Source organism: Hyla sarda, chromosome 1 (genome assembly GCF_029499605.1).
Source record: "Hyla sarda isolate aHylSar1 chromosome 1, aHylSar1.hap1, whole genome shotgun sequence".
Classification (NCBI taxonomy): domain Eukaryota; kingdom Metazoa; phylum Chordata; class Amphibia; order Anura; family Hylidae; genus Hyla; species Hyla sarda.
Window position 1 is genome coordinate 136,314,171 of NC_079189.1, and position 24,273 is coordinate 136,338,443.

The window sequence follows — 24,273 nt, forward strand, 5'->3', positions numbered from 1 at the left end:
ATAAAAACTTCAGATCATGGTGCAAAAAATCCCTGTTTATAGAAAAAAAAAAAAAGTTATAGGGGTCTGAATGACCCAGGAAAAGTTATTGACTCGACTATAAGCCTAGGGTGGGAAATACATGACGTAATCATCCAGACCCCCGTCATCATCCCTCCCCCTTCATCATCCCCGCCTGTAGATCCCTTCATCAGTGGTCTTCAACCTGTGGACCTCCAGATGTTGCAAAACTACAACTCCCAGCATGCCCGGACAGCCGTTGGCTGTCCAGGCATGCTGGGAGTTGTAGTTTTGAAACCTCTGGAGGTCCGCAGGTTGAAGACCACTGCGGCCTTCGTCATCATCCCCCCCCCCCTTCATCATCACCGCCTGTCAATCCCTTCATCAGTGGTCTTCAACCTGCGGACCTCCAGATGTTTGAAAACTACAACCACCAGCATGCCAGGACAGCCAGCCATTGGTTGTCCAGGCATGCTGGGAGTTGTAGTTTTGAAACCTCTGGAGGTCCGCAGGTTGAAGACCACTGCGGCCTTCATCATCATCCCCCCCCTTCATCATCACCGCCTGTCAATCCCTTCATCAGTGGTCTTCAACCTGCGGACCTCCAGAGGTTTCAAAACTACAACTCCCAGCATGCCCGGACAGCCATCGGCTGTCCAGGCATGCTGAGTGTTGTAGTTTTGAAACCTCTGGAGGTCCGCAGGTTAAAGACCACTGCAGCCTTAGTCTTCATCCTGCCCCCCCCCCCCCCCCCCACACACACACTCTTTTGTTTTGTACTCACCTCCCCTCGGCGGGACGTTAGGGTGAGCTGGTCCGGGTCATCTATGTTGCAGGGACCGTCCGGTGGGGATGGTTAGTCGTTGCTGGCTGTCCATTTTCACCGGGGAGCCTCTTCTCCGCACTCGCTTCGGCCCCGGAGTAGTGACGTTGCCTTGATTACGAAGCACAGGGATGTTGCGCATGAACGTCCCTGTGCGTCGTTGTTAAGGCAATGTCACTATTCCGGGGCCGAAGCGCGGAGAAGAGGCCCTACCGGTGAAAATGGACAGCCTGCAGCGAATAACCATCCCCACCGGACGGTCCCTGCAACATAGATGGCCCGGACCAGCTCACCCTAACGAGGGGAGGTGAGTACAAAACAAAAGGGGGGGGGGGGGGCTGGATGATGACGAAGGCCACAGTGGTCTTCAACCTGCAGACCTCCAGAGGTTTCAAAACTACAACACCCAGCCTTCCTGGACAGCCGACGACTGTCCGGGCATGCTGGGAGGTTGAAGAACACTGATGAAGGGATTGACAGGTGGAGAGTTCACTCGAGTATAAGCCGAGGGGGGGTGTTTTCAGCACAAAAAATTGTGCTGAAAAACTCGGCTTAGACTCGAGTATAGACGGGAGTTATAATTTTTTTAAAGTAGTTAAATAATATAAAACCTATATAAATAAGGGTATCCTTGTAACTGTATGGGAAGCCCCCAAAAGTTACAAAATTGAATTTTTTTCCAATTTTGCCCAACAAATATTTTTTTTCTGGTTTCCCCTTAAATTTTGTGGTGAAATGATTGATGTCATTATAAAATACAATTGGTGGTGCAAAAAATAAGCCCGTATGGGTCTGTATGTGCAAAATTGAAAGTGTTATGATCTTTAGAAGGTGATGAGGAAAAAACGAAAGTGCAAAAAAGGAAAAACCCTGCGTCCTTACGGGGTTAAAGTTCATTTACCTACTAACTGTGCTCTTAAAGGGGTACTCCACCCCTAGACATCTTATCCCCTATCCAAAGGATAGGGGATAAGATGTCTGATTGCGGTGGTCCAGCTGCTGGGGACCCCTGAGATATCCCATTCATGTGATGTCACAGTACAGGACACGGTCCTGTACTAGCCTTGGGCTCTATCAGGTGACCTGGGGGCTTCCCTGCAAGATATTCCCCTGTTGGTTTTATAAAGGTGTGTGTCACTTTAATGCCTAGACAGGATCCCTATGTATAGATAGTATAGAGGACATGTGGGAGGTCTCAAGGACCTGTGTAAGTCTGTCACATGTTATGTTATGCAGTCACATAATTTGTTGTCACATGCTCTCCCAGAGAGCACCAGCTTAACCTATGACCCACAGCTTGACCAATGGGCTTTAGTCCAGCCCCCCACTATATGAAGGGGCGGCCATTACAATTCACTCTCTTAGCTCTTACCACCTGCTACATGACTGAGCACAGCAACCACCAGAGATCTCAGTGCAAGTGATCAGCATCTGGAAGACCCCAAATGCTACAGTCTCTCTAGTAAGTCTCAAGTATATGTCTGCTGTCACTGAAACTAGTTAAGTCCTGCACATAGTCAAGTCAAGTCTAATTACAAGTCAAGTTAAAGACAAGCATATTGGTCCAGCAAGCTGCCAGGTCCTCTGGGTCCTGGCTACCTCTCTGGGAATTCTGGCCTTAGCTGTGAAGATAATTACACCTGTCTTCTACTCAGTAAAGCCTCCGTTTGACCATAACTGGTTGTGGCCTCTCATTTCACTTCTAGCAATTGGGATAGTGGAGAATCTGGGAGTGTGATGTTCCGGAACCCGAAAACCACACTGGTGTTAATACCATCTAGTCCCCGGGGTTAATACCACCTGATCCCACCACTCACACTGCTACACCCATGGTCCCGCCATTTCCCCCAGTGGTCCACCACATACATTTAGAGTGTCTGGTGAAGCGTGTGAGGCTCGTGACATTATGACCACGCCACGCTCGTGATGTCACGGTCACGCCCCCTTAATGTAAGTCTATGGGAGGGGGCGTTACTGCGGTCATGCCCCCTCCCATAGACTTGCATTGAGGGGACTTGGTCGCGATGTCACGAGTGGGGCGTGGCCATGATGTCATCCATGGCTGCATCGCCAGTCATCCGGTACGGAGCGATGTTGGCTCCATGCACCAGCTTTCTGGGGTGCCATAGCCTAGATGGTGAGGGTCCCCAGCTGCGGGACACCCGCTATCAGACATCCTATCCCCTATCCTTTGGATAGGGCATACAATGTCTAAGGGTGGAGCACCCCTTTAAATACACCTGTACAGGGTTTTATAGACATGTGCTAACATCACTAACATCTTTGCAAATCAAACAGAAATCGTTTTACGCCAGTATATAGTTTACCTTACGAGGTCCATTGCTCTTAAGTTCCATGATGTTGATTGTATAATTCACTCTTTTACCATTTTGATCAAATTTTATATTTCCTGTCAAACCATCCACTTGGACCTATTGAGAAGGATTGTGGAGAAGGTATTGTATAAGATAGAATAATATGCTTATTAGATTCATATTTATGCTTCTTAGAACAAAGTTTAGAATAAGAAGAACATGTTTAGAAGATGTGGATAGGTATGTTTTACATTTCAGTAAAGGAAAAATCACTGAATCCATACATTAATTTCTTCCAGGAAGGTCCAAATCAGTATAGAGAATAAGTTTCCATAAGCTGCATACAGTAACATAATTCTAGGCATTTTACATGTCTTCAGCAAATCAGCAATTCCCATTTTACCTGTTTGAGTGCTCTTTCTATTTCAACTCCATGGCCCCATGGTACCGCAGGATTTGCTAAACAGTCACCAGCATTTCCTCTCCTAGAGAGTTCGATTTTCTGAGTCCGTAAATTATGAAAAGCTTCAGTTATCACTTGGACAGCATCAAACGTCAAAGCAGAAGTATACTGAAATAGAGTATATGAATGTTATATAGGGATATAATATTTAGGAAACTTTTACGTACTATATCAATTAGATTAAAGTTGATGCCCAGTTTTATCCAAAATAATCTTTCATCAGGTGAAAAGAAATGAAGTCAGACATGTAAGAAGTTTTATTTCGGAGTTTCAACTCCATGACCAATTGCAAAAGAATGTTCTCATTGGTCACTAGTGTCATTGATCATGCGTGGCAAGTTTGGAAGACTGTAATGACCAATATGGACTAAAATGTTTATTAGAGATGGAACCTGACCACTGACTGGTTGCTTCAGACTCTTTCCTGTTAGCTTTTATAACTGGTATCCAGAGGGCTAAGGATTATTTGACTGTATTTTTTATTAGTAAATTCAAATAAACTACTTAAATGTCAATGGAGAATATTCATTTATGTAGACACCAATGGTTGAGATACAGTAAAGTCAAGGTGTCAAGCACCAAAAAGAAAAGCTGTTATGTTCACATCACATTTGGCAAAAAACTCAAAGTGCATATCTACAAAATGGCACAGAATATGTACCCAAACTAAGCCTTTTTATATTGTTGCATATATATGCCAATAAAGGCATCTAGCAACCTACTTATTCCATAAAGTTGCCAAAATGCATTAATACTGGCTATACTTGTGCAAACAGGATGCTCTTTTGGCAAACATGTGGCCATTTAGTCTATACCAACATATACACCAGGAAGTGTGCCTTATATATAAAATGAACAAACATTACAAACATATTATAAAAATTGCCTTTGTCCATTTTTAAAGGATACGCTAACATTACCATTAAGTTCCGCTAAAGGAAGCTCTGTTGTAAAAGGATGGGAGTGGAGCGGAGAAAAAAATACATTTTCTCTGCTAAACTTTCCTAAAATAACATACCTGACGGATCCCATTTAAAGGGGTTATCCAGAAAAAAAATGTTTTTATATATCAACTGGCTCCAGAAAGTTAAACAGATTTGTAAATTACTTCTATAAAAAAATCTTAATCTTTTCAGTACTTATGAGCTTCTGAAGTTAAGGTTGTTCTTTTCTGTCTAAGTGCTCTCTGATGACACCTGTCTCGGGAAACGCCCAGTTTAGAAGCAAATCCCCATAGCAAACCTCTTCTAAACTGGGCATTTACCGAGACATGTGTCATTAGAGGAGCACTGAGACAGAAAATAACAACCTTAAATTCAGAAGCTCATAAGTACTGAAAGGAATAAGATTTTTTAATAGAAGTAATTTACAAATCTGTTTAACTTTCTGGAGCCAGTTGATATATATAAAAAAGTTTTTTCCTGGAATACCCCTTTAAGTCTATGGAATCCTTATTTGTGCAAAGGATCCGTTCGGCTTCTTTGTTTTGTGCAAAACAGACCTTTAATGGGTTGGAGCACGACGGTAATGAAAATAGCCTAACAGTTCCTAGCTTGGCCAGCAATGCCATCCAACTAGCAGTTTCCATATGTGGAAATATGATAGATTATTCCTATGAACAGCATTAATGTATTTCTTAAACATAGTGCTATCTGGACCTATGCCAGGTATAATTAAATTCAACCCAGACATTGGAGCTATAAGTCACATATACAGACACTTGTTATCTACATTGAGTATGTATCAATATCTGATTTAAGTGGTTAATGTGGTCTAATAGTGTAAAGCATGCCAGAGGGCAGCTGGCATGAAATGCCTCATAGCACCCAACTGTGTACACTTCCAACAAAAAAAGTCTATCTATATATTCTGGGATTACCAGTAAAGTTTAACTACCACAAATGAAGAAAAATGCTATCATTGTCAACCCATTCAGAAAGATATTACAATTGTCAATGTGTCGGATCCTTCATGGATAGTCCAAGAAATTAGGTCATTAGTAGCTGGTCTGTGATGTAAGTGTAGTCTAAGCAGCATAGTTTACATCACCATCTGAGAATCATATGGAAAGTGACAGGGATGAGTACTCTAAATGATTGCATTCCAATGACTCCAGCAGCAATGTAATTAAGGCATGTCAATGATGTTATTGGGAGTCTCTCTATAATGTACACTGTATGGAGAAAGTGGAATGGAGGTCAGCCCATTGATACAATATATGACCTTTTTAACATAAAAATTTATAAACTTAAGTAGCAATGTTTAGGCAATGGAATAGCATGCACAGTATATAGTTTATAATGAACAGCACAAAAGGAAATACAGTCTATGAAAGTAATAGGACAATTGCCATTCTAGGGAGGGCTAGGATAAGAGGTAATTAAAGCAATATAGTATAGAAATATAGAAAGTACAGAAAAATATTCACTTTGCAGGATAACTATGTCCATTTGCTAATTATTCCCTGCTTTTCAGACTATTAGGTGAAGATGTATAAACTTAAAGGGAATACAGTTAGCTGCTAAAAGCTGCAGATAGGTTTGCTAGGTGTTAGGGTATAGAAGTAAACTGTACAGTATCATGTACAGATAATATATTGTACTGATGTACAGACCTCAGTATATCAGTCAAGGACCGGTTAGGAGGTGAGGTAAGGTGTGTAAGGCTATGAAATGTAAGCAATACACCCCACCTCCTTGACACTTGGCTGAGAAATAACATCGATTTTAAAGGTTCGACCATTATTATCAGCTCCAGGAAAGGTACAGTTTGCTTTTATATCCTAACAGCTATCCAGCAGTGTCTGCACCTCTTAGCAGAAAATACAGCTCATAGATTCCCATTCACCCCTTCCCGCTCTATGACCGATATATATCCATTAAGGCATGAAGGTAATTAAAGCTTCTGTTTCTGAGCCCAGAAATAAGCAGTGGGAGCCGGTTGTTATACACAGCCAGGCCCCCGCTGCAACTGCCATATCCTATCAGCAACCCTCCATTGCAATCACTGGAATGCAATGGTTGCAAATGAACAACCATCAGTTTGCCAGCTACAAAAACACAAAAGACCTTTCAGTGATCTTATTGTGCAAATGTAGTAAAACATTAAAAAAAAACTATATAAATTGGTTATCACCATAATCCTATTAAACCACAGGATAAAGATACCTTGTTATCACAAAAATGCACATTTCTATACATTATGGCCAGGGGCATAACTTGTAGCTTCTGGGCCCCAATGCAAAATCTAAACCAGGGCCCCAGTCCTTCATGTGTCAATTATAACACAGGTGTCTTATGCAGCAAAAATGCCTTAGGGCCCCCTTTAGAACCTGGACCCTGGTGTGATTTCTACCTCTGCACCCCCTATACTTACACCCTGATAATGGCACTTGTATACAAACATATCAACAAAAAATGCTCAAAATCAAAATATTTTGTATTTTATAAGATATATATGACATAAATACCTTCATATTTGGTATACTCACAATAAAAAAAAAAATTGATGAATTATGTCCAGTGACAACTATGCTGCTGTTACTTAGGAAATATAACTCTGCTACTCTGGAAAAAGAAGATATTCAGCGTCAGATGTGGTGCTGGCTATCTACATTTTATTTCAGCCTCCCATCAAAGTTACAATCCAGATCCCACATGTTGGTACACGTTGGGGTATCCGTGATGAAGAGTGAATTGTGTAAACAATGGAAACATATTGATCTGTCGTGTAAATGTGGGCTCTGGATCTGGATTCTAACTTTTATGTAAAGCTAAAATAAAATTGAAAGAGTGCCGCAAGTACCGTTTTCCGTAGTTGGCGAGAGATACAATGGGCTTCTGAGCTGGTAGGTGTTTTTCTATGTGGAACTTTGCTATTCTGACAATTCTGTATGTTAATTATTATATTCTTTAAATGTTCTATCCAAAAACCAGAGCAATGGTACTTTTTAATCTGAAAGAGGGCATGTACCATTTAATTCAGCATATGGCACTTTGTTTAGCATTATACCATACATGAGGTATTGATAAAGAAACAATTATAAACAATGCCATAATGATGTCTTGGGAAAGAGTAGATCTAAAATAATAAAGGCATAAATATAAAGAGTTGTCATTCTAGTGTTTATGTCAATCGTTACAGTTCTTCGAAAAATAGGACGTGTAGAATGTCCTATGGACAGTTTGGTCTACAATGCTTCAAGGCAGTAAAGCAGTCAACATGAATATTAAAATAAATATCTGATTTGTTTCCACGCCAACAGATATAAACACAAAGGCTCATCTTACAAAGAAGAAACTTAATACAATGTGACTGACATGAGCTGACACAGAGGCTGGAGGTGTTCACAACCCAGCAGTGAAGTAATTGCATTCTGAATTCTATACCAGAATTACATTCGGTTTGCATTCGGACCCTTTAATAAAAGTGCTTATACTAGGTCCTAATGTAAACCAGGAATACAGTCATACAACAGTCAGGCAACGAAGTTATCATAGGCCACCTCTTGAGTCAGTTTTGTCATTCACTTATTGTAATTTGCTAATATTTCTATGGATTATTTCAGTCATTATATATAATGTAGGTGGCGACAGTTGTTGGAAGAAAATGTATTACGACATGTCTTTCATTGCCCTTACATATGAGCATACTAGTGTTACAGCTACACTTCAAACGAAATACCCCCCGAGACCTCTTGTCATGTTAGTAGGTGTATAAGGGGAATCATTAGATTGAATACTCCATTCCTAGAAAATGTAAAATGTGTTTGTAACAGAGACTTGGGCTTACAACTTCTTTACATGACTCTAAAAGGGATTCTCACTTCCAATAACATGAACTAGCGACTGTCTATGGTCAACGTACGATCCATCAGGAGGTACGGGAACCATTTTTACTGCAAGGAACTTCTCGATCAATGATATGTGATTCATTTTAATGGGGACACATTAGAAGTCATAATTTTTTCTTATATACTTAAAATTCTATTAGCTTGTTCATTGCTTGTTATTGCTAATCCTCCCAGTACAGGCCATTTTTTTCTTGAATGTAGTCCTTATAGGGGTACTCAGCTGCTCAGCGTTTGGAACAGCTGTCACGCCCCCTCCCATAGACTTGCATTGAGGGGGTGTCACAAGCTCCCGGCGCTGACTCCAGCATTCGGAATGATTTGTTCCAAACGCTGAGCAGTGGAGTACCCCTTTAACTCTTACCTAATATGTGTTTTTTTTAAAGGGGTACTCTGGAGGAGAAACTTTTTTTATTTTTTATTCTACTCGTGCAAGAAAGTTACAAACATTTGTAAATTACTTCTATATTAAACTCTTAATCCTCCCAGTACTCATCAGCTGCTGTATGCTCCAGAGGAAGTTGTGAAGATCTTTTCAGTCTGATAGAGAGCTGCTAACTTTGCCTGTGTCAGGAACTGTCTGGAGCAGGAGAGGTTCGCAATGGGGATTTGCTTATACTCTGGACAGTTCCTGACACAGACAGAGGTGGCAACAGGGAGCACTGTATCAGACTGGAAAGAACTTAACAACTTCCTTTGTAGTTTACAGCAGCTGAAAAGTACTGGAAGGCTTAAGATTTTTAAATAGACATAATTTAAAAAACTGTATAACTCTCTGGCATCAGTTCATTTAAAAACATAATTTTTTCTGGAGTACCGCTTTAAGTAGTGTGACACTTTTAACATTTGCTGTGATTAGAGACGAGCAAATTTTAGAAAAATTCAATTCAATTTTGATTCCCCAAAAACTTGTTTCGGTCCGAATTTATTTGCGGTGAATTGCTATTTAACCCCTTAAGGACCAAGGACGTACCGGTACGTCCTTGGTCCTGCTCTTCCGATATAACGCGGGGTTACACAGTAACCCCGCGTCATATCATGGCGGGCCTGGCGTCATAGTGAAGCCGGGACCCGCCTCTAATAGCGCGCAGCGCCGATCGCGGCGCCGCGCGATATTAACCCTTTAGCCGCACGCTCAAAGCTGAGCCGCGCGGCTAAAAGTGAAAGTGAAAGTTCCCGGCTAGCTCAGTCGGGCTGTTCGGGATAGCCGCGGCTAATCGCGGCATCCCGAACAGCTGACAGGACAGCGGGAGGGCCCCTTCCTGCCTCCTCGCTGTCCGATCGCCGAATGACTGCTCAGTGCCTAAGATCCAGGCATGAGCAGTCATCCGGCAGAATCGTTGATCACTGGTTTCTTATGAGAAACCAGTGATCAACATAGAAGATCAGTGTGTGCAGTGTTATAGGTCCCTATGGGACCTATAACACTGCAAAAAAAAAGTGAAAAAAAAAAGTGAATAAAGATCATTTAACTCCTCCCCTATTAAAAGTTTGAATCACCCCCCTTTTCCAATAAAAAAAAAAAACACAGTGTAAATAAAAATAAAAATAAACATATGTGGTATCACCGCGTGCGGAAATGTCCAAATTATAAAAATATATAATTAATTAAACCGCTCGGTCAATGGCGTGCGCGCAAAAAAATTCCAAAGTCCCAAATAGTGCATTTTTGGTCACTTTTTATATCATTTAAAAATGAATAAAAAGTGATCAATAAGTCCTATCAATGCAAAAATGGTACCGTTAAAAACTTCAGATCACGGCGCAAAAAATGAGCCCTCATACCGCCCCATACACGGAAAAATAAAAAAGTTATAGGGGTCAGAAGATGACAATTTTAAACGTATTAATTTTCCTGCATGTAGTTATGATTTTTTCCAGAAGTCCGACAAAATCAAACCTATATAAGTAGGGTATCATTTTAATCGTATGGACCTACAGAATACATATCAGGTGTCATTTTTACCGAAAAATGTACTACGTAGAAACGGAAGCCCCCAAAAGTTACAAAACAGCGTTTTTTTTTCAATTTTGTCGCACAATGATTTTTTTTCCCGCTTCACCATAGATTTTTGGGCAAAATGACTGACGTCATTACAAAGTTGAATTGGTGGCGCAAAAAATAAGCCATCATATGGATTTTTAGGTGTAAATTTGAAAGAGTTATGATTTTTTAAAGGCAAGGAGCAAAAAACGAAAATGCAAAAACGGAAAAACCTCCGGTCCTTAAGGGGTTAAACTGGCTATTTCTGGGCTACAGAGAGCCTTAATAGGGGTGTGGAACACTTTGCCTTGTCGTAACACGCATTGGGGAGTGTGCTGTGTTAGTGAAATAATACTGTTATTTAGTATGACATGCAGATTACAAGCCTCGCCATTAGAATCACTGCCGCAGAGCATCTGGATGTGGCAGCAGGGAGACCATATAGCGTCAAAATTGAAGAGATTAAAGAGATTTATTAAAGTAATTTTTATTTAATTAGAATTTATTTACATTTTTTCTGGTGAGCATCGAGCTGGCGGTCCGCCATGAGGAGAGCTATCACCTTCCCCCCCCCCCCCCCGACTGTCTTACTCTGTGTGGAACTACAAATGTTTAATTTAACCAGTTATGGTTCATTATTGCTCCAACCTGTTTCATTGGAGTCTTGTAGCAATTTCAGAGTTAACATATGAAGACGACTAGAGAGGAGTGAATTTAAAAAAAAATTGAATTGTACGATTTGATTCGCTCATCTCTATTGAGGACCTATTGGAGGGCAAGTCTGGTGCCAGCAGCCGAGGCAATTCTAGCCAATAAAATTCTAGATAAAAAGCATTTATCTGCTGAGTAACTTTTTCATCTTGCTGGCAGGAGGGGGCATGTCTATCTGTCTATCTATCTGTCTGTCTCCCTCATAGTGATGACACATCTGCTCTGAGTCTCCAGAGCGAGTCTGGGCAGTCAGTCAATCACTCCTCTCTACTCTGTTACCCTTTCCTTTCTGGGTGTATGTACATTCCTATACAGGTATGGGTTTGTGCAGGGCATTGCACCCTTGTCAGTAGTACGGACTAGGGTGCAATGCTCTGCACATATCCCCCCCCCCTCTATAGGAATGTACATACATACACACACACACACAAACTGCTATACACATGGGGGGGTATGTGCAGACTGAAGAGCATTGCACCCCAGGGTCTGTGGAAGACACTAGGGTGCAATGCTCTGCAGTGCACTTAGCCCCATGTGCAGAGGCCCTGGCTGGGAGGATTGCTGAGATGCAGACACTTACAGACTCAGCCGGCCACAGCATAAGCAGTACAGGTACAGTCATAAACCTCAAAGGCAGGCTACCCGGGCTCCACAAAATGGCAAGGGGGGGGGGCAGCGATGGCAGTGTGAGGAAACATAGGAGGGGCACAATCCCAAAGCAGCCCTCTAATACAGAGCTATACAAGGGAGCACAAGGGACAGACAGCACAGAGCTTGGCTGCAGACTCCTCCGCTGAATTACTATGAAGCTAACCTTGGTGCATTTCCCGGAGGCTGCGGGGGAAGGGGGGTTAAACAAAAACTCCAGTAGGGCCATGAGTGTTTTCCACAACGCCTGTGTGTAAGCTCCCTGTGCTCATTCACAGGCTGTGCGTGCCCATGCATACACTTCGTCAGGGTGGGGCCTGACGAGGCGCTGACTGCGCAATACAGACCGTCGCCCAACCCATTCCCCCACCCCGCTCCATCTGTCTGCTCTCCTGCACATGCTGCCAAGCTGATATACAATAAAGAAGTTTGTGGTTCCACAAGGACCTGCTGAGTGCTTCATTTTTTTCCTCTACTGTATGGATAATGAAGATATTAAATAGATTACTATAACATTTTTTAGGTAATGTCCCAGCAGCATGAGGAGACCATAGGGCCTCACAATTGAAAAGATTAAAGATATTTTTTCAAATTTAAATTGAAGATTTTAAATAGATTACCATAAAAATTGGTCCCAGTGGCATGAAGAGACCAATTGGCGGCACAATGACACAGCCTGGGGATGGCACCAGCATGAGAAGACCAAAATGTGGCAGAATGACCAAGCTTGGAGGTGGCAGAAGCAAGAGGAGACCATATGGTGACAGAATGACACAGCCTGGAATAGGGGGTGGCCTGACCAGACCAAAGGGCCTCACAATTGAAAAGATTAAATACATTTTCTTTAAATTGCATGTGGCCATGCTAACATCCTCCGGATACTTGATGAATGACTGCCACACCGCAGATTAGCTGATTTTCCCCCCAGCAGTCCGCACTGACTGACTGCTACTGCAGCCGACTCCAGGGACCCCTGTTCCACTACCTCCCAGGCATATAGGCTGCCGCAAAGCAGGTGGTCTACCCCGGGCACGTTTGGCTCCAGACTTCCCATTGCTGCCACCATGCTGACTCCCACTTCACTGATGTCCTCACGTCACTGATGTCCTCCTCAGGTTCCTCAACAGTGTGTGCTTCAGGAGCCTGAATGCTGCCAAAACCACCTACCATGCCACTCTCCTCATCATTAATTGCCCGCCTAGCGAAGGAAGCGAGGCATGTCTCCTCCACTTCTTGGCTGGGCAGTAGCTGCTGACTGTCCTCTAGTAGATCATCCTGACTAAAAAGTGGAGCTGAACCCACAGCATAGGATACTTCTATGGGGGAGGGAACAGCATAGGATTGAGGCAATTGGAGGACAGGGACTGCTCCCAGGCCATGCCAACTGAGGGCTGTGTCTGAGGAACCCACCAACTGTTGACTGGGAGTGTCAGATGTCACTTGTGATGAAGTGGATGACCGAGTTAACCAGTCAATGACAGCAGATGGGTTGCTGGTCGAGACACGACCGCTAACTGATACCAGGAGCTCAGGCCTCTCGCTGAGACTCCTGCCGCCACTCGCTAATAGTCTGCTGCGACCTCTGCCTACGGCTGATGAATTTAGGCCTCTGCCATTCCTGTGTGCACTTCCTGGCACTTCTCTGCCTAACATACTTAGTGCGTATATGAGGGGAGTACAATACGCTCCACTACGCTTAAAACAGTATTTGTCTAGAACAGCAGCAGGTGTGTACTTTTGACTGACCTTTCACAGTAACTAGGCCCTTAAGACTTCAACAGGAACAAAATGGTACACCACGTAGTTGTATGTATGTGGTATGCACTTATGAGGAAAGTACAATGCGTTGCAGTACACTTAAAACAGTATTTGTCTACAACACTAGCAGGTGTGTACAATTACCTGGCCTTCCACAGTATCTAGGCCATTAAGACTTTAACAGGAACAAAATGGTACACCACTTAGATGTACATATGTGGTATGCACTTATGAGGGGAGTACAATGCGCTCCACTATGCTTAAAACAGTATTTGTCTACAACACCCGCAGGTGTGCACTTTTGGCTGGCCTTTCACAGTATCTAGGCCCTTAAGACAGGAAAAAAATGGTACACTACTGTGATAGCACAGGTTACACTTAATAGAGGACAATACACTTTTAGTGCTCTGCTCATCCTAACTGGCTGGCTACTATTAGCTTTTCAGTTGTTGTACACACCAGTGCTGCAGCACACAGTCGCTGTGTACTACCCCCAAAATGGCACTTTCTCTCTTAATCTCACTCCCTTCCATGTCACTGCTTCTAGGCTGGATTTGGGTTTGAGGTGAATCACTGCTGTAATACACCCACAATTGCACTTTCTCTCTCAATCTCTCTCTCTTCCCTATCTGTGCTTCTAGGCTAGATTTAGGTTTGAGGTGAATCGCTGCTGTAAAAAAGCTTTTCTGTGCAACACACTGTTCTCTGTCCCTCTCTCTGCAATACAAGGCTGATGTGAGTGGCCGCAAGATCGCTGCCGATTATATAGGGCTGTGACACAGGGGTGGCTGGCTGCTAATAAGCTGCATGTTGCATGTGATTCAGGGTCTTCCCACCAACCCTTGTTACTGCCTTCCCAGGATTCCTTGCCCCATGTCCTCACATGTGGATCCACCATTTTAGATGCCGTGGAGCCTGGACCGCACTAAATGGAGTTTAACCCCTTAAGGACCAAGGACGTACCGGTACGTCCTTGGTCCTGCTCTCCTGATATAACGTGGCGCCACGCGCTATTAACCCTTTAGCCGCGCGCTCAGAGCTGAGCCGCGCGGCTAAAAGTGAAAGTTGCCGGCTAGCTCAGTCGGGCTGTTCGGGATAGCTGCGGCTAATCGCGGCATCCTGAACAGCTGACAGGACAGCGGGAGGGCCCCTACCTGCCTCCTCGCTGTCCGATCGCCGAATGACTGCTCAGTGCCTGAGATCCAGGCATGAGCAGTCATGCGGCAGAATCGTTGATCACTGGTTTCTTATGAGAAACCAGTGATCAATGATGAAGATCAGTGTGTGCAGTGTTATAGGTCCCTATGGGACCTATAACACTGCAAAAAAAAAGTGAAAAAAATAAGTTAATAAAGATCATTTAACCCCTCCCCTATTAAACGTTTGAATCTCCCCCCTTTTCCAATAAAAAAAATACACAGTGTAAATAAAAATAAAAATAAACATACATGGTATCACCGCGTGCGAAAATGTCCGAATTATAAAAATATATCATTGATTAAATCGCTCGGTCAATGGCGTGCGTGCCAAAAAATTCCAAAGTCCAAAATAGTGCATTTTTGGTCACTTTTTATATCAATAAGTCCTATCAATGCAAAATGGTACCGTTAAAAACTTCAGATCACGGCGCAAAAAATGAGCCCTCATACCGCCCCATACACGGAAAAATAAAAAAGTTATAGGGGTCAGAAGATGACAATTTTAAACGTATTAATTTTCCTGCATGTAGTTATGATTTTTTCCAGAAGTCCGACAAAATCAAACCTATATAAGTAGGGTATCATTTTAATCGTATGGACCTACAGAATAAAGAGAAGGTGTCATTTTTACCGAAAAATTTACTACGTAGAAACGGAAGCCCCCAAAAGTTACAAAACAGCGTTTTTTTCCAATTTTGTCGCACAATGATTTTTTTTCTCCGTTTCACCGTAGATTTTTGGGCAAAATGACTGATGTCATTACAAAGTAGAATTGGTGGCGCAAAAAATAAGCCATCATAAGGATTTTAAGGTGCAAAATTGAAAGAGTTATGATTTTTTAAAAGCAAGGAGCAAAAAACGAAAATGCAAAAACGGAAAAAAACTCCGGTCCTTAAGGGGTTAATGAAGCGATCGAATCACGGCAATATTCGTATTTGTTGCGAATCAAATTTTTCCTGAAATTTGTAATGAATTTGGATTCGTCAGATATGATTCGCTCATCACAAGCTGTAATGGCTTCGTTAGATGACTTGCATTTTCCTGTAAAGCACTCTACATTATAGTAATTTCTACTGAAGACCTTTCAGGAAGCATAACACATTGAACTTTATTCTCTATATGTAACTGTGCAACTCTTTCTTTCTTCTACAAGAAAAACATTAACTTTTATACCTTTCTTTGTACTTTTATAAAGTGAAAAGAGAATAGAAACAGAATGTGTCGGCAGATAAGAACCATTTGGCCCATCTCGTCTGCCCAATAATCTGAATTCTATCAATAGTCCCTAGAGCTATCTTATATGAAGGATAGCCTTATGCTTATCCCATGCATGTTTAAACTCCTTCACTGTATTTACAGCCACCACTTCTGCAGGAAGGCTATTCCATGCATCCACTACTCTCTCAGTAAATACTTCCTGATATTACTTTTAAACCTTTGCCCCTCTAATTTAAAACTATGTCCTCTTGTGGAAGTTTTTCTTCTTTTAAATATGCTCTCCTCCTTTACCGTGTTGATTCCCTTTATGTATTTAAAAGTCTCTATCATATCCCCTCTGTCTTTTCTTTCTTCCAAGCTATACATGTTAATGTCCTTTAACCTTTCCTGGTAAGTTTCGTCCTGCAATCCATGTACTAGTTTAGTAGCTCTTCTTTGAAATCTCTATATCCTCTATATCTATATCCTTTTGGAGATATGGCCACCAGTACTGTGCACAATACTCCAAGTGAGGTCTCACCAGTGTTCTGTACAGCGGCATGAGAACTTCTCTCTTTCTACTGCTTATACCTCTCCCTATACATCCAAGCATTCTGCTAGCATTTCCTGCTGCTCTATTACATTGTCTTCTGAAATAATTACTCCTAAATCCTTTTCCTCAGAAACTGAGGTCAGGACTGTGTCAAATATTCTATATTCTGCCTGAGGGTTTTTACGCCCCAGGTGCATTATCTTGCACTTATCCACATTAAATTTCAGTTGCCAGAGTTCTGACCATTCTTCTAGTTTTCCTAAATCCTTTTCCATTTGGCGTATCCCTCCAGGAACATCAACCCTGTTACATATCTTTGTGTCATCAGCAAAAAGACCTACCTTACAATCGAAACCTTTTGCGATATCACTAATGAAGATATATAACAATATTGGTCCCAGTACAGATCCCTGAGGTACCCACTGGTAACAAGACCTTGCTCTGAATATTCTCAATTGACTACAACCCTCTGTTGTCTGTTACTCAGCCACTGCCTAATACACTCAACAATATGGGAGTCCAAGCTCAATGACTGTAGTTTATTGATAAGTCTTCGATGTGGGAAAGTGTCAAAAGCCTTACTAAAATCTAGATATGCAATGTCTACTGCTCCTCTATGCCATCTATTATTTTAGTCACCCAGTCAAAAAATCTATAAGATTTGTTTGACATGATCTCCCTGAATTAAACCCATGTTGTTTTTCATCTTGCAATCTATGGGATTTTAGATGTTCCACAATCCTATCCTTTAGTAGGGTTTCCATTAATTTCCCCACTATTGATGTCCAACTTACTGGCCTATAGTTGCTTGATTCCTCCCTACTACCTTTCTTGTGAATGGGCACGACATTTGCTAATTTCCAATCTACCGGGACAACTCCTGTTACCATTAATAGGTTAAATAAATCTGTTAACAGTTTTGCTAGCTCACCACTAAGCTCTTTTAATAATTTTGGGTATATCCCATCAGGCTCCTGTGATTTGTTTGTCTTCACTTTAGACAGCAAACGTAGAACCTCTTCCTCTGTAAAGACACATGCATCAAATGATTCATTAGTCTTCCTCCCTAATTGAGGTCCTTTTCCTTCTTTTTCTTCTGTAAAAACCTGAACAGAAGTATTCATTAAGGCAGTCAGCTAGCCCCTTATTCTCTTCTACATACCTTCCTTCCTTTGTTTTTACTTTAGTTATTCTTTGTTTTAATTCCCTTTTTTCATTTATATATCTGAAGAATGTCTTATCCCCTTTTTTCACAGACTGAGCTAGTTTTTCTTCTGCCTGCGCTTTAGAAGTTCTTATAACTTACTTGGCCTCTTTCTGCCTAGTCTTGTAGATTTTCCTATCTTCATTGCTCTGGGTTGTTTTATAATTACTAAATGCTAGTTTTAATTTTTTTATGATTTTGGCCACTTCTGCTGAGTACCACAGTGGTCTCTTCCTTTTTCTGCTTTTACTGACAAGTCTAATGCAATTTTCTGTTGCCTTCAATAAAGCATCTTTTAAGTAGTCCCATTTCTCCTGAACTCCATGTAATTTGTTCCAGTATGATAGGGACTCATTTATGACTAATCTCATTTTTGAAAAGTCTGTTTTTCTAAAAATCTAAAACTTTTGTTTTTGTGTGGTGTGACTCCTTCACTGTTCTTAGATGATTAAGCCACACTGATTGGTGATCACTAGATCCCAAAGATCACTAGAAAAGACAAAAGTAAAGGGTAATTTATACCCTTAAAATGTGTCCATTTTATGTAGCCTTGAGAAACTGTTACATTTAATGAGCATTTTCACACTACAATTACAATAAATTACATAATAATTTAAGACTTTTTTCAGCTATTTCCTTAAAGGGGTACTACACCCCTAGACATCTTATCCCCCATCCAAAGGATAGGGGATAAGATATCAGATCGCCACGGTCCCGCTGCTGAGGATCCCCGGGATTCCCGCTGCGGCACTGCTCTATCTTTACAGCACAGAGCGAGTTCGCTCTGCACGTAATGACGGGCAATACAGGGGCTGGAGCATCGTTATGTCACGGCTCCACCCCTCGTGACGTCACGGTCCGGGAGGGGGCGTGGCGGTCGTCATGCCCCCTGCCATAGACTTGCATTAAGGGGACGGGCTGTGATGTCACGAGGGGCGGAGCAATGACATCACGCTGCTCCATCCCCTGTATTGCCCGTCATTACGCACAGAGCGAACTCGCTATGTGCTGTAATGATAGCGGGGTGCCGCAGCAGGGATCCCGGGGCTCCCCAGCAGCGAGACCGCAACGATCTGACATCTTATCCCCTATCCTTTGGATAGGGGATAAGATGTCTAGGGGCGTAGTACCCCTTTAAATGGGCACTGTCATGAACTTTTTTTTTTTATATGTTGTAGTACTGATGTACTACAACATATTTCTAATATACTTTAATTGTTTTTTTTTATTAAAACACTTTATTTTTATTTTGAAATCCGGCCACTAGGGGTCTCCCTCCTTGTGGCCGGCTGCAGCCTGGCATGACGTCACGTCTGAATTCGTACCGATGCCGGATGGGCAATCGGTCTGAATTCATTCAGCCTGCGCTCGCTCCCTGCCTGTCAATCAGACAGGCGGGAGCGGGAGCTGAGAGCGCATTGGCTCCCTGGCCTCACACGCCGGCCCCGCCTCCCGCTGCTGCCTCAGGAAGGACTCAGGACTCACCAGGACTCACTTCGGAATGTCTGTTTAAGGTGGGGGGATTTTAGCACGGCGGCCATGAAATCTATTGCTTTCAGTGGGGGGGGGGGGGGGCGTTGCGGGTGTAGCTGCGGGGGTAGTGCCATGGCCATGAATTTTATTGCTTCCAATGGGGGGGGGGCATTGCAGGGGTAGCGCTTCGGCTATAACAAAGTTATTGTTTTCACCACAGGGTGCCTCCAGTTGTTTCACCACTACAATTCCCAGCATGCCCTGACAGCCAACAGCTGGAGGCACACTGTGTAGGTGAACTAAGGGCGGAAGTCCCCCCCAGCAGGCATCAGTGACGTGCCTGCTGGGGAAGTCTGCCTGGTAAGTGAACACACTTCCAGGCAGACAAAAAGGCATTTCTAGGATAGTAAAAAAAAAATTAAGGCAGGGAGGGGTTAGAGATAGATGGGCAATAGGCAGGGACAGAAAAAAAAGGACGGTGGGAGCTACTCTTTAAATTTGCTAAATTCAAATATTTAAATTCAATTGTTTCTAAATCATAGATATTTGTACATTTTAATTTGTATTTTAGAGAGGAAAGACGTTGTGTCTCTTGTGATTGGTGCAGCCTGCCAATATGTTGTCTGTTTGTCATAGTAACCTCTGACTGTAAGGTTTAGTCAAGATGAGGCAGAATTACGTGGGATTGCAGTATGGATGTTTACACAGTTTACAGTACAAAACAAGTGGATGGGGTTTTCAAAACTTCATCCACATGTACCATAAAGTATTTTTCATAGAAATGTAAACATATGTGTTTAGACAATTCATAGCCACTCATTGTGTTGCAGAAGTGATGATTTGGCAGAACATTTTGAAATGCAAAATATGGATTTGTTTAGGAAATACAGAAGATTCAACACAGAATACAGCATAGAGAAAAAAGTAAGGGGGTGTTGTTGGTAATGCAATTTAGAGTTTCAACACTGAAGAATAAACAGGGGGTCCAGCACTACGATGATATGCAGCATTATTCGGATAGACAACACATGGTAAAAGCAAGTTAGACGCGTTTTGAGCACATGCGTTCGAAACGCGTCAGCCTGTCACTTTTACAGAGTGTAGTCTTTCCGAATAAAGCTGCAAATCATCGTAGTGCTGGAACCCCTGTTTATTCTTCAGTATTGCTGGGTGCCTTGCCGGGCACCGGTCCATGCACCGAGCACGGAGAGGTGAGCAGGACTTTGTTCTACATTGAATTTAGAGTTTCCCATTCCTTTAATCCCTTAAGGACCTGGCCCATTTTGGCCTTAAGGACCAGACCAATTTTATTTTTGAATTTTTGTTTTTCCTCCTTGCCTTCTAAAAATCATAACTCTTTTATATTTTCATTCACAGAACCATATCAGGCTTGTTTTTTGCATCACCAATTTTACTAATGACATCACTTATTTTACCATAAAATGTACAGCGCAACCCAAAAATATTATTTATGTGGGGAAATGAAATTTAGCAAATTTAGCAACTTAGCAAATTTTTTAAGGTTTTGTTTTTCCTGTGTACCGTGGGGATGAAGTTTGGGCACCCCAGGTAAAAATTTGTATTAATGTGCATAAAGAAGCCAAGGAAAGATGGAAAAATCTCCAAAAGGCATCAAATTACAGATTAGACATTCTTATAATATGTCAAAAAAAGATTTTATTTCCATCATTTACACTTTCAAAATAACAGAAAACCAAAAAATGGTGTTTGCAAAAGTTTGGGCACCCTGCAGAATTTATAGCATGCACTGACCCCTTTGCAAAGCTGAGACCTGCCGGTGTCATGGATTGTTCTCAATCATCATCTGGGAAGACCAGGTGATGTCAATCTCAAAGGTTTTAAATGCCCAGACTCATCTGACCTTGCCCCAACAATCAGCACCATGGGTTCTTCTAAGCAGTTGTCTAGAAATCTGAAACTGAAAATAGTTGACGCTCACAAAGCTGGAGAAGGCTATAAGAACATAGCAAAACATTTTCAGATTTCAATATCCTCTGTTCGGAATGTAATTAAGAAATGGCAGTCATCAGGAACAGTGGAAGTTAAAGCAAGATCTGGAAGACCAAGAAAATATCAAACAGAACAGCTCGCAGGATTGTGAAAAAAACAATTCAAAACCCACGTTTGACTGCACGATCCCTCCAGAAAGATCTGGCAGACACTGGAGTTGTGGTACACTATTCCACTATAAAGAGATACTTGTACAAATATGGTCTTCATGGAAGAGTCATCAGAAGAAAACCTCTTCTACGTCCTCACCACAAAAGTCAGCGTTTGAACTTTGCAAATGAACATATAGACAAGACTCATTTTGGAAACAAGTTATGTGGACCGATGAGGTTAAAATTTAACTTTTTGGCTGGAATGAGCAAAGATACGTTTGGAGAAGAAGAGGAACAGAATTTAATGAAAAGAACCTCTGTCCAACTGTTAAGCATGGGAGTGGATCAATCATACTTTGGGGTTGTATTGCAGCCAGTGGCACAGGGAACATCTCAAGAGTACAAATGGGGGATTACATCAAGAGGCATAAACTGAAGGTTTTGCCATGGCCTTCACAATCTCCTGACCTCAACATAATTGAAAATCTATGGATAGACCTTAAAAGAGCAGTGCATGACAGACAGCCCAGAAATCTCAAAGAACTGGAAGACTTTTGTAAGGAAGAATGGGCAAAGATACCTTAAACAAGAATTGAAAGACTCTTGGCTGCCTACAAAAAGCATTTACAAACTGTGATACTTGCCAAGGGGGGCAGTACAAGATATTAACTCTGGGCATTTAAAACCTTTGAGATTGACATCACCTGGTCTTCCCAGATGATGATTAAGAACATTCCATGACACTGGCAGGTCTCAGCTTTGCAAAGGGGGCAGTGCATGCTATACATTCTGCAGGGTGCCCAACCTTTTGCAGACGCCATTTTTTTTTCTGTTATTTTGAAAATGTAAATAATGGAAATAAAATCTAACTTTTGTTGACATATTATAAGAATGTCTAATCTGTAATTTGATGCCTTTTGGAGATTTTTCCATCTTTCCTTGGCTTCTTTATGCACATTAATATAGTAAATTTGAGTAGCCGTATTAGTCCAGTAATGCAGATGCAAATCAAAAAATATTGCAGTATCTTGTAATACCTTTTTTTATTGGACTAACAGAATTTTGTAGAGAAAAGCTTTCGGGATTCCTCCCTTTATCAAGGGACCTTTATCAAGGGACTTGATAAAGGGAGGAATCCCGAAAGCTTGTCTCTACAAAATTCTGTTAGTACAATAAAAAAGGTATTACAAGATACTGCAACATTTTTCAATTTGTATCTGCACATTAATACACATTTTTTATCTTGGGTGCTCAAACTTTTGATCCCCACTGTACACTTTATGGTAAAAATGTTTTCTTTATTCTGTGGGTCAATATATATATGTAATATATATATATATATATATATATATATATATATATATATATATATATGTATATGTAATATATGCTCTATAATTGTACTATTTTAAGAAAATAAGTATGTTTGAAATTGCCCTATTTTGACCACCTTTAACTTTCTCATTTTTCTGTATTGGAGGCGGTATGAGGGCTCATTTTTTGCACCATGATCTGTAGTTTTTATCTGTACCACTTTTGCTTAGGTTTTACTTTTTGTAAATTTTTAAAAAATTTTTGGGAAATAAAATGTGACAAAAAAGCAGCAATTTTGGATTTTTTTATTTTTTACGTTTACACCGTTCACCGTACGGGATAATTAACAACATATTTTGATAGTTCAGACTTTTACACATACGGCGAAAACAAATATGTTTATTATAATGTATTTTTTTTGCGCTTTTTGGGGGGAGGGGATTTTTCACATTGTTAAACTTTTTTTTTACACTTAAATAGTCCCCATAGTCCCCATAGGGGACTATTTATATCAACCATTTGATTTCTATTACTATTTCTATTGATTTCTATTACTGCATAGGGCATAGCATTGATCAGTGTTGTCAGCTATCTTCTGCTCTGGTCTGCCCGATCTCAGGCCAGAGCAGAAGACCCCTGGAGATGGACAGAGGCAGGTGAGGGGACCTCCGTCCGCCATTATGGATGATCGGATCCCCGTGGCAGCACTGCGGGCGATCCAATCATCCATTTAAAGTACCTCACTGCCGCAAATGCCGCGATCGCGGATGTCTGCCATTACCGGCAGGTCCCTGGCTGCTGATAGCAGCCGGGACCTGCCGTGCATAATGCAAGCACCGGTCCGGTGCTCGTGGTCATGGCGGAGCGTAAATGTATGTCATGTATGTCATAGTACCATGGCACCATAACGTACATTTACATCCATTGTCGTTACGGGTTTAAGAGTTAGATTTGGTGGCACAGAAAGATGGTTACTACGGAGATTTTATTTAATGAAAATGGTATAGTTTCTGTTATCTTGGAATGCCAAATCTTCCAATTTATAAATCTGATCAACTTAGGCTATATATTGTTTTGGCCACTAAGAGAAGTCTAACCAGAGATTTCAAGGCTTTAATTAGACTGTTATATAAGTCTGTGAACTTTATACTCTTTCTTTTTCACATATGGACTGAGGATGTATCTTTTGAAAATATACATGATATCTATGCCCAAAACAATTGCATCATGGAACATGTCCAAAGGTTCTGTCAAAATACTGGCAATTGTAGCATGTATCAGGTTTATTATTATTCAGTTTATATATTTTAGAGAGTTGTGCACCATCTAGTAAGCATTTTATATCCATTTTCTTGCATTTGAGATCATCTCGATGCAAGCTTGGGTGTTATTAATATAGATGAGATTATCTTCTTTGTAAATAGTTCTTGTATTCCCTTTTCCTTAGTTGAAACATAAGCTATATATCACATTGGGCAGGGATAAGTGTGGCCCTGAACTGACTCACACTCGTCTCTACATTTTGGAGCCCACCTCCTTAATTGTGTGGCCCCAACCACAGTGCCAGTCCCTATGCAACTAAGGCACAGGGCGTTTCAAAGTAAAAGTAACAAACAATACAGTATGGAGGTCAGGGAAAAGGCCATGGCACAATAGGGT

At 41.6% G+C, this 24,273-nt stretch overlaps 1 protein-coding gene across 3 annotated transcripts in view; it reads right to left on the minus strand.

Moving 5' to 3' along the window:
• Window positions 1–24,273, minus strand: part of GRIA2 (glutamate ionotropic receptor AMPA type subunit 2) — a 200,740-nt gene that overhangs the window by 68,866 nt on the left and 107,601 nt on the right. For all 3 annotated transcript variants that reach the window (XR_008889564.1, XM_056561936.1, XM_056561929.1), the window contains exons 7-8: window positions 3,542–3,709; window positions 3,151–3,255 (exon numbers count right to left, since the gene is read on the minus strand). Coding sequence is in view for 2 of the 3 variants with exons in the window: in XM_056561936.1 (XP_056417911.1) it covers window positions 3,151–3,255; window positions 3,542–3,709 (273 nt within the window). In the remaining variant the exon portion in view is untranslated. The remainder of the gene's footprint in view (window positions 1–3,150; window positions 3,256–3,541; window positions 3,710–24,273) is intronic.